Below are 11,166 nucleotides of genomic sequence, written 5' to 3'. Positions count from 1 at the left end.
ATAGGCCCGATGACGAGGTAAGAAAAAATGTTTCGTTTTATTCACCTTTTTCTTACACTAAAGAGGAAGGGCAGTGGCCATGGCCTTTTTGAGCCCAGCCTGGTGTTGCCATCCGGTTTCACCAATCCTCAGTCAAATCGTCCAACCCATGCTAGCATGGAAAGCGGACGTTAAACGATGATGATGATGATGATGATGATGATCCCCTACACACACCAAGTAGACTAAAGTTCTGATCCTGCCATGGTCAATTTTGCGTTTATCCTTTCAGGGTTGATGAAAATGTATTATTCCATGATAGTGGATTAGAAGAACAGTTGGAATATTTGGATGGGAGGGGTTTCTTCAGCTATCCATTTGGCTCTTTGCTTTCTGACAGTTATACCCATGATGACACTGATGCTAAGCCCTAAAGCAGTGGCTTTCTCTTTGGACAACATTAGTGATGTGGAGAGAGGGAACTTGCATATAGGGCAACTGCCAGTTTTCCACAAAAGGCAGGAAAAGAAAAACAACCTTGCCCAAGCCATCTGCATGCATGTGCAGAAATATGGTCAACCCTGACAGAGAGAGGTTCTAAATAACCGAGCAGTATTCTAATTTCCATGGATCTTAATTAATTTCAGTTGATTGGTTTAAAGATATGTTTTGTTGAGAAGTTTTTATTGTATTTGTGGGAAATTCTATTAACTTATTTTTTTAATTATTTCTAGGAATACGATGGTCGTAAACCCCTAACACTACATCAGACTTTGTGTATGGCTGTAGAAGTTGCTGACGGTATGGCTTACTTGGCTGATAAAAAGTATGTCCACCGAGATTTAGCTGCCAGAAATTGCATGGTATCACTAGATTCCGTTGTGAAAATTGGAGGTAATTATTTCATGCTATTAGAATAAGAAAGGCTCTCAATTTTTATGTTTTTGAAACATTAAGATGTTGTGTTAAAAGTAATTCTGTAAAATCCTTTTTTTTTTTTTTTTTTTTTTTTAATTTACTTAACATGAGCTGATAACTTAAATATGTAATTTATGCTGTCTGAGAATTCAAATGATTCAGTTAACCTTTTTTAAACTCTGGTATTTTGTTAATTTCCATAAAATTATCATATTGTATAGGTGATGATGATGATTATCATCATCATCATTTTTGTGTTCGTTTTCTATACTGCTAATGAGTTGGGTGTTTGTCACAGTCTGTATCAACTGCTACCCTCCCTCACAGAGTTACTACCCTTCTAGATTTGTTGTGGGACCACATCTCACTTAAGTTTCATTTGATATGGTTTTTACAATTTTACAACTGGTGGCACATGAAAGCACCCATAACACTCTCAGAGTGGTTGGTGTTAGGAAGGGGATCCAGCTGTAGAAAACCATGCCAAATCAGACTGGAGTCTGGTGCAGTCTTCCAGCTTACCAGCCCAGGTCAAACCATCTAACTGACGTTAAATGATGATGATGACTTTCATAGCACCAACCATTTTACAGAGTGTACTAGATGCCCTTTTTTGTGGAACCCACTACCAGAGAGATTGTTACACTTCAACAAGATTAAATACATTGTTCATTCATATCATCAACAATTTTACAGTTTATCATGACATCAGCACTGTGGTTGCCTCCAAAACAAAAGAATCCTCTTCACTCCAAGATGTTCATTCTGAATTTTATTGAATAAATTTATCACTGTTTACATCTGTACAAAATTAGATTTAACTGAATTACTGAATTACAGGGCAAATCTGCCATGTTGTACCTATCATCTAATTTCAGTATTTATTTCCGGCAGTTCTAATCGGTAAAAAATAATTGCCCAGATTCTCTTCTATTGCTTTAACCATCATAAAAATCTATCTGAATTTACTACCTAAAAATATCCTAATAGTCATTTATTGGATGAAATCATAATCATCATCAGCAATATTGTCATCACCATTATATTGGCTTTTCCATACCTATGCGTCAGTGTCACGTAAAATGTGCCCAGTACATTCTGTGAAGTGGTTAGTGTTAGGAAGGGCATTCTGTCATACAAACCATGCCAAATCAGTCATTAGAGCTTGGTACAGCCCTCTGGCTTACAGTTCAACCCATGCCAGCATGGAAAACAGGTATGAAATGAAAATGAGATGATGATGGTGATGACACGACCTGGACAGGGTTTTCTCTAGCACACTGTCTCATCACTTGTTACAGACCTTTGTCATTTCCTCCCAGAGGTTCACCTTCCTGAGATCACTTTTCGCTTTGCTTCTATGTCTTCTTGGTCTTCCTCGTTCATAGGTTCCCCACATGTCCATATCAGTACAGTCTTCTCTCTTGCACTCTACAAACAATTCTTCTTATAACCAGTTTTTCTCTTTGTTCATGCATAAATAGGATGGGTGAATGGAACAGCAGGAGAGATATGGAGCCTGGCTAGAGAGAGAGGGTGGGGTTAGAAAAGAACAAGTGCTGCAACATAAAGGGAGAAAGAAAGTAGAAAGAGACACTGCCACTGAAAATGATAAACACCCTGAGATAGATGAAGTATATCATGTGACCAAATGCAAAGAGCAAACATCATTGTCATGTGAAAGGCTCCCATGGGAAGAAAACAATATTATATTTGATTGGATGTTTATAATATGTTTATTTATACAGTGAACATATTTGGGGTGCAGTGGAAGTCAGTGACCAGGTTGTAAATATATGCCAACATTTGTTGATACTTGAGAGTATAACAACACAAGTCACAAAATAAAACAAAAGTATATATGTTTGTGTGTGTGTTTTATATAACTATCTTGACTCAATCATGGAGGTGCATGGCTTAGAGGTTAGGGCGTTGGACTCCTGATCATAAGATTATGATTTTGGTTCCTGAACTGGGCAATGTGTTGTGTTCTTGAGCAAAACACTTTATCTCCAGTCCACTCGGCTGGTAAAAATGATTAATCCTGCAATGGACTGGCGTTCCATCCAGGGAGGAATATATATGCCAGAGAAACCAGGAAACTGACCCTCCTTATGGAGTAATATGGATTAACCATCTGGACTCTACAATGATTTGTTTTAATTTTCAACATCTGAACTCATATTAAATCACTTGATTATGATCAAACAAGTACAACAAATGGATTATAAGAAAAATATTGGGAAAGTGAAAGAAAATATTTTTGGTTCTTTGTTGACTAAGGCATGCATAAGTATAGTTTACATAAAATGTATACATCTTTCTTTTTCGTACTACCATGTATCACCCCTTCATCCCTGACCCACTCCTTTCTGCTTCTCCCTCTCCTTCATTGATATTCACTATTGACTATGACCCCCTTTTCTGTTTACTATTCACTGCATCACCTGTGATCTCCACTCCATATTCCCTGCTTCTAATCATCTGTTGCTTACCTTACACTCTTGTAAACTTACCTGATCCTCTCATCCCATTCACCTTCTTGTACATTGACGGTACATCCTTTCATCTCATCACCACCATCTCCTCTCCTTTTCTAACCAGGGTAGCCATGTATTCCACTGTCATAGTCATGCTCTTCAACATCTGATATAAGTCACTTTCCTCAATACAATGCCCCCCGCCTCCTTAAGCTAGGGTTCTTTTCTTGGAGATCTCGTAGTGTCAGTGACACAAAAGAGGCTCCTAGCACACTCTGTAAAGTAGTTGGCAATAGGAAAGGCATCTGGCAGCAGAAACAATGTCAAAACAAATATTGGAGCTCAACACAGTCCTCTGAGTTGTTAGATCTTGTTAAACAGTCCAACCCATGTCAGCATGGAATACAGATGGCAAATGATGACAGTGATGACAATAATATAATTCTAAAATTATTTGTTCTGTAATGTTACTTTTTTTTTCCTTTCTTCCCCAGACTTTGGTATGACGAGAGATATTTATGAAACAGATTATTATCGCAAGGGCGGTAATGCCTTGTTACCTGTTCGGTGGATGGCACCAGAATCATTGAAGGATGGCATTTATACAAGTCTTTCTGACGTCTGGTATGTCTGGAGGAACATTTCTTATATATTTTGTGGGGTTTTGCATGCTCATTACAAACTCTATGATTATTTCTATTATTTCAGCCAATGTATTGTTTTGTTTCTTTACATTTTGAGTTCATATAATGCTGGGACCAATTTTGACATTCTTCTCTGTTATATGGACTGTTAGATATGTAATTCGTCTGACGTTCCGTGTGTTATCTCTGCAAGTCTTCCGAGGGAAATACAACATTCTCTTTGTGAGGGGAATCAATAAATTAAAAGTACTTGTCAAGTAATGGGGTTGATTTAGTTAATTGTTCCCTTCCCTTAAATTTCTGGCCTTGTGTCTATGTTAGAAATAATTATTTGAGCAACTAATTTGGACTTTCAAATCTTTCCATGATCCTTTTGGTCCCAGCCTACCTGAGACTATCTCTAATTATGTTATACAAAATTTTTTGCTTTAAAATGTTCAGATTTTAAGATAGGTGCAGGCGTGGCTGTGTGGTAAGTAGCTTGCTTACCAACCACATGGTTGCGGGTTCAGTCCCACTGCGTGGCACCTTGGGCAAGTGTTTTCTACTATAGCCTCGGGCCGACCAAAGCCTTGTGAGTGGATTTGGTAGACGGAAACTGAAAGAAGCCCGTCGTATATATGTATGTGTGTGTATATGTTTGTGTGTCTGTGTTTGTCCCCCCAACATCGCTTGACAATCGATGGTTGTGTGTTTACGTTCCCGTAACTTAGCGGTTCGGCAAAAGAGACCGATAGAATAAGTACTAGGCTTCCAAAGAATAAGTCCTGGGGTTGATTTGCTCAGCTAAAAAGGCGGTGTTCCAGCATGGCCACAGTCAAATGACTGAAACAAGTGAAAGAGTAAAGACTAAATGAGATGTAAATTGAAACCTTCCATCATAATTTAATGTAAAAATCTCTTAAGTTCTAATCTTTATATGGTTGCTTGACCTGCCTGAAAAAACAGTCAAGTTCCCCTTAAACTACACCCGACCATCTTAAAATAGAAAGATGATAGCCTTGATGCATTACCTGAAGGAAATGCGTGATGGTCATCACTGGAATATCTTTGACCAGTGATCTGTTCAATCAGCACTCAGGGTAGTCAAGGAGCTAAATGACAGCCAAATAATTAAGAAGTTTGTTGTTTTTAACTACATCTATTCAAATTCTTGATTATTTTTCAAAAGAAATTAAGGCTACAAGCTGTTAGAATCATTAGCATGTTGGACAAAATGGTTAGCGGCATTTCGTCTGTCATTACATCCCGCACCCAAAGTCTGCTGTGGTCAACTTTGCCTTTCATCCATTCTGGGTTGATAAAACAAGTACCAGTTAAGCACTGGGTTTGATGTAATCGTCTTCCCCTTCGCCTCAGAAATTGCTGGTCAAATGCCAAAATTTGAAACCATTTTCAAAAGAAATTGAAACAGGCAGTATATTTCATTAGAAATACAATCAGCAACTGTTTAAATAAATTCCTGCTGTCTTAAACAGCTGCATTCATAAGTTCCAAGAATTAATCTCCTGTACAAATCAGACAAGTTGGTCATCATTAGAGGAACTAAAAGTCTGAGCTAGATTCAACATGCTAATTTTTTTTTTAATTACTGTGCAATGACTTTTCTTCACACTAAACCAATGTTCACCAAAATTTCTACTTTTGGGGAATCCTTGAAATATATTCCTTATCTTAGGGAACCACTATATAAAAATTATTATCCTTTTTTTAACTCTAGCATTCAGTTTACTCTACCAAGTGTAATACTTATTGCTATTCACTGCATCACCTGTAATCTCCACTCCATATTCCCTGCTTCTAATCATCTGTTGCTCACCTTACACTCTTGTAAACTTAACTGATCCTCTGATCCCATTCACCCTCTTGTACATTGCCAATTAAATATGCACTATATATTTGGTCACCACTTCAGTTTTATTATTATTATTTTAGTTTCTTTGTCAAAGCTCTTTTGTCACACATGCTGTGACCTCTTCAGGGACTCTTTATCCCATGTCTCCTCTTGTTCTATTTATTCTATTTTGTAATACTATTTTATTATAATTAATTGTATTTTATTCACATTGTTTTGTATTAATCATGCATTGTCTTGTAGCTTTGAGATTTTGATAATGTGATTATTTATTTTTAGAATGATATTGTAGGTTAGCTGTGAGAGGCCAGATCTGGGTGGTTGGAGTAGAATATTTGGCCAGGTATGGCCTGTTGAAATGCTAAAGTGTTAATGTTTCTCATTCATTACAATTTTATAACAGATTAAATTAACCATAACTAATATCTTTGAAAGGTTTGGCAGTGCTAAATTCATCTTAACCAAAACCTTGTTTAAGAAGTAATTTTTCCCTTAGGGTTTGCTAACTACCCTCCGATTCTAAGATTTTCCTATATTAGGGAATATGCTGTGCATGTACAATAAGCATTACAAATATAGAATTAAACACAAAAAGAACTCAGAAATTCTTTTCGGCATATTTATCCTTATGACATGCTGCTCAAGACTTCAATCCCTCAAAAACTATCTTCTCTCTTCATCTACATCTGGTGTTCTTGCTAGCTGCTTTTGGGATGAATTCTCATCTGCTTCCAGTGTGTTTTTAACACAGCATGTCAGTAAGAGATGTTATCTCAGGACATATACCATAGTAACTGGCTTGTCAACAGTGTGTATACATTTAATATGATACATTAATAGCTCCTTTAATTTATTACTGCTTTAATTGTGTATACCAGATTTTTATTCTTTTTATTTTGAGAAAGGCTATTTTAGTGTTAACTAATCTTTTGCTGTGCATGTGTATTTATTTATATATATATTTTTTGTTATTCTTATATATGAAAAACTAATGCCATTTAAATCAGTATTTCAGTTGACAGTCCAGTTGTTTTTATTTATTAGTAGTGGCTAAACTAATGCTAATTTATTGAAATATCCTTTTTAGGTCCTATGGAGTGGTCATTTGGGAAATGGCAACGTTAGCTGCGATGCCATATCAAGGCTTGTCAAACTCAGAAGTGGTGAAATTCGTTTCAGATGGCAAAATAATGGAAAAACCAGAAGGCTGTCCAAAACGCCTGTAAGTATATATTTGAAAAATTAAGGGGTGGTTTGTTTTTTGTTTTTTTTTGTTATGCATGTATGGTGTGTGTGTGTGTGTATTATCATTATGATCATTTCAAAGCCTAGCCAGGCTCATGGGCCCGGTTTCCCAGTTTCTATGGCGTATGTGTTCACCCCGCTGGATGGGAAACCAATCCATCGCAGCGTTACTCAAGAAACAGGAAGAAAGAGTGAGAGAAAGTTGGGGCGAAAGAGTACCACAGGGGTCGCACCACCCCTTTGCTGAAGCCTCGTGGAGCTTAGCTGTTTTCGCTCAATAAACACTCACAACGGCCGGTCTGGGAATCGAAACCGCGATTCTCCGACCACAAGTCCGCTGCCCTAACCACTGGGCCATTGCGCCTCCACACACACACACGCACACACACACATATATATACATGTATATGTACATATATATATATATATATATATAATCCTTTTCTTCCTTGGCTATCGCCGAGCAAACACGCGAACTACTTCGTCCCTTTCAAGTTCGTGCCTCACAGCGTTCATACACACATAATTTTTCTCGTCTGGCTGTAAAGCCTTTTCTGTTTGTTTTCCTGTCTTGTTTTTTGTCCGCCACTACATTCCTCCATGGCAAGATTTAATTTGCGTATACAAATTTAATCTGTGGTCCATGGGAAGATCCGTTTTAACGATGCGTCCTGCCCAGCTCTTTGAAACACCGGAGTTAAAACGGGGCTAGCTGATGAAGTAGAATGTTCTCTATGCGGCTTGTGTGTTTTCTCGTCTACATTTTGTTTGCAATGTCCTGTACCCAGATATGCACCTATACATACAGGTGGATGTCGGTATGCACATACCTGTACGTATATATGCATATACTCATGTACTATTTGTTTATATATATATATATATATATATATATACACACACACACACACAATATGTATATATAAGTGACACTTATATACACACACAAACAAATAAACTTTCTCTCCAGAAAACAATAGCTGTTTTCATCAATGGCATCTTACAGAATGTTACTCATATTAATTACAGAAACACAGTTTGAAGATGACAAAAAAGTGGTGATTTGGATTTTAGTGGAAATTCATAAAGTAGCCATTTTCAAATCAAATTTTAAAAAGAAGAAAGAAGTCATTGATGTATGTGTGTGTGTTGTGTTTTTCCCTAAACTTTCACTTGTGGTAACTAATGAATAAATGAGATGCTTATCATAGAGGAAGAACAGGATTAGATGCTGAGGATTTCAGTGAGTGATGAGTGATGACTATGCACACCCATTCAACCATCATGGTTATATGACTTCAGCATGAGGAAATATTAAGTGTGGTTGTGTGGATAAGAAGTTTGTTACCCAATCTCTCTGGTAAGCCAGAGGACTGTACCAAGCTCTAGTAAATGGTCTTTTTTTTTATGTGGCACCAGCACCAGTGAGGTCACCAAGTAACTTGCAAGACAAGGATCCCGCAACTGAGGAGGAGAGTTGTATTATTTTATATATATAACTCCTTCAGGTGTATTTTATTTTTTAATTTGAAGTTTGTTTGTTTGTCTCAGCTAAAGTCACATTAACCCTGATGTGACTATATATCTTATGAAATAAAATCATCCATGAGTTTCAGGTAATTTTGAAAATAATAATAATCTGGTAGCATTTGGTAGAACAACTAACTTTCCTGAATTCAGTCCAATTGCTATATGGCATCTTGGGCAAGTGTCTTCTATAGCTGCTGGTTAACCAATGCTTTGTGAATAGAATTGCTACGCAAGCTGTATAAAGCCTGTTTTGAGTGAATGTGTGTGTGTGTAAAAATGACAAACCTGTGTGTCTTTCGTGAACACCATCTGAGCCAGGGGACAGTTGTTCATAGGGAAAATGACAACATCAAAGCCATTGCTTGTAGCTCAAGATATTTAAAGAAGCCTGGATGTAAAAAGACATGCACATACATGTGCGTCATCATCATCATCATTACCATTTTAATGTCCACTTCGCCATGCTTGTATGGGTCAGGCAAAGTTTATTGAGGCAGATTTTCTACAGCCAGATACTCTTCCTGTCACCAACCCATATCTGTTTCCAATCAAAAGTAATATTACGCTATGGCTGGACATGTTTTCACAGAATATTGGAAATGAATACTACTAGTTCTATGACATTGACACTCATATACAACTAATATGGTGTCAAGACAAAGAGACACAAACATACACACACATACATATGGGAGCTATAATAGAAGTCACTACCCCAAGAAACTGTACCAACAACTATGTGGATGAGATACATTCTTCTTTCAGTTTTTGTCTATCAGATCTGCTCACAAAACTTTGGTCAGTCCAGAACTCTAGCAGAAAATATTTGCTACAGGTAGTGCGCAATTTGCAAAGCAAACATCTTGACCATACCACCATATCATCACTTGTTGCTTACTATTATAATTTCACTGTTTGTTTAGAAATATTTTCACGTTATTTCCATTAATCATTTTAGGATCTCATAAAAATTCTTCTTTTTTTCAGTTATTCATTAATGCTGATGTGTTGGCAGTACAAACCCAAGCAAAGACCTTCTTTCAAAGACATAATAAAAGCTTTGGAGCCTGAACAATTTCCAGAGTTCCAAAATGTATCATATTACAACAGTGAAGAAAACAGACATCATATGGAAGAAGAGGCAATGGCAAAAAAAATGAGGGGTGAAGATGAAGAACAATACAAACCACTGTATAAAAATATCAGTACTTCAAAGGATTTATATACTGAATTACATTCAGATATGTCACAGAGCAGTACAGCGGAAGCGTTGGAACTCCAGGTCATTCCGTCAGAGGCTGATCCTCTCGCATCGACTTCAGGACAATTGTCGATGTCTGGTATAGGGGGTTCAGGAGAGGTCAGCTGCGGCCTAAGACGGAGTTCAAGCTCACTTAGTGCTAATCTCCCCGAGGAGGAATCAAATAAAAATGGCAATTCAAGAATTTCCCACAAAAATGGCATTGCCAATGGACACATACAATCACAGATGACAAGGACGCCTGTATGCTAGCATTCTATCATGCTCTCAAAAAAAATAATAAAAACAACACACACAAAACAAAAAAACATTTACATCATCTATAAAAAAAAAACAACAAAAAGAAGCAATTTTTTTTTCTTTTTGTTTGAACATTTCTTTTCATTTTCTTGCTATATACATAAGTTAATATACGTGTGTGAACAGACATACATACATGTATGCATATTTATGCATGTGACCATATATATATATATATATAGATATAGATATATATATATATGTGTGTGTGTGTGTATGTGTATATATATGTATATGCACAGCTATGTATTAGTATGTATGTATATATTTTTGGTCTTATATTTTGTTGTCTTCCCCCTCCTATTTTTTTTTTCATTTATAATTGTTTTATTACTATTTTTAGATATCGTAATATTTTAACTTAATTTTTAATAAGTTGCAATTTTTTTTTTTTTTTTAATTCTAAGTACCAAAATGAAATTTACATGTGTGCATATGTATAGGTGTTCGGACGGATGCAAGTGTGTGTATATATATGTATATATTATGTATGCAAGAGTTTGTAAATTACTGACTAGAATGGTAGGGAGGAGGGTGGAAACAAGGAACATAGGAGCTTGCAAAAAGTGAAATCTTTCGTTTTTTGCCTCTAGTTCTCTCCATTCTTGCTTTGTAACTCAGATTTTCAGAGAAGAGGCAGGTGTCATGCTGAAAGGGATATTTTGAGTGTTGAAACGATTTGATTGAGGACATGAAAACATGATGGAGCTGCAATTAGCTATGAAAGAATAAATGTATAACATCACAACATGTTGTGATTATTATTATTATTATTATCATTATTATTATTATTATTATTATTATTATTAAAGTGGCGAGCTGGCAGAATCGTTAGCACACCGGGCAAAATGCTTAGCAGCATTTTGTCTGTCTGCCTTGCGTGTTCTGGGTTCAAATTCCGCTGAGGTCGACTTTGCCTTTCATCCTTTCAGGGGTCGATAAATTAAGTACCAC

The 11,166-nt window shown here is 36.6% G+C and overlaps 1 protein-coding gene across 1 annotated transcript in view; it reads left to right on the top strand.

Annotated features, from left to right (window-relative positions):
- The window catches only part of LOC106876722 (insulin-like peptide receptor), a 163,372-nt gene extending 152,255 nt beyond the window's left edge, over nucleotides 1-11,117 (top strand). Inside the window, exons 25-29 of the mRNA XM_052966719.1 lie at nucleotides 5-17; nucleotides 714-873; nucleotides 3,872-4,001; nucleotides 6,964-7,098; nucleotides 9,639-11,117. Coding sequence (XP_052822679.1) covers nucleotides 5-17; nucleotides 714-873; nucleotides 3,872-4,001; nucleotides 6,964-7,098; nucleotides 9,639-10,164 — 964 coding nt within the window. The 3' untranslated portion in view covers nucleotides 10,165-11,117. The remainder of the gene's footprint in view (nucleotides 1-4; nucleotides 18-713; nucleotides 874-3,871; nucleotides 4,002-6,963; nucleotides 7,099-9,638) is intronic.
- The last annotated feature ends 49 nt before the right edge of the window (nucleotides 11,118-11,166 follow it).

This window comes from Octopus bimaculoides, chromosome 3 (genome assembly GCF_001194135.2).
Source record: "Octopus bimaculoides isolate UCB-OBI-ISO-001 chromosome 3, ASM119413v2, whole genome shotgun sequence".
NCBI lineage: Eukaryota > Metazoa > Mollusca > Cephalopoda > Octopoda > Octopodidae > Octopus > Octopus bimaculoides.
Note: the sequence above shows the minus strand (reverse complement) of the source record. Positions and strands in the feature narration are given on the sequence as shown.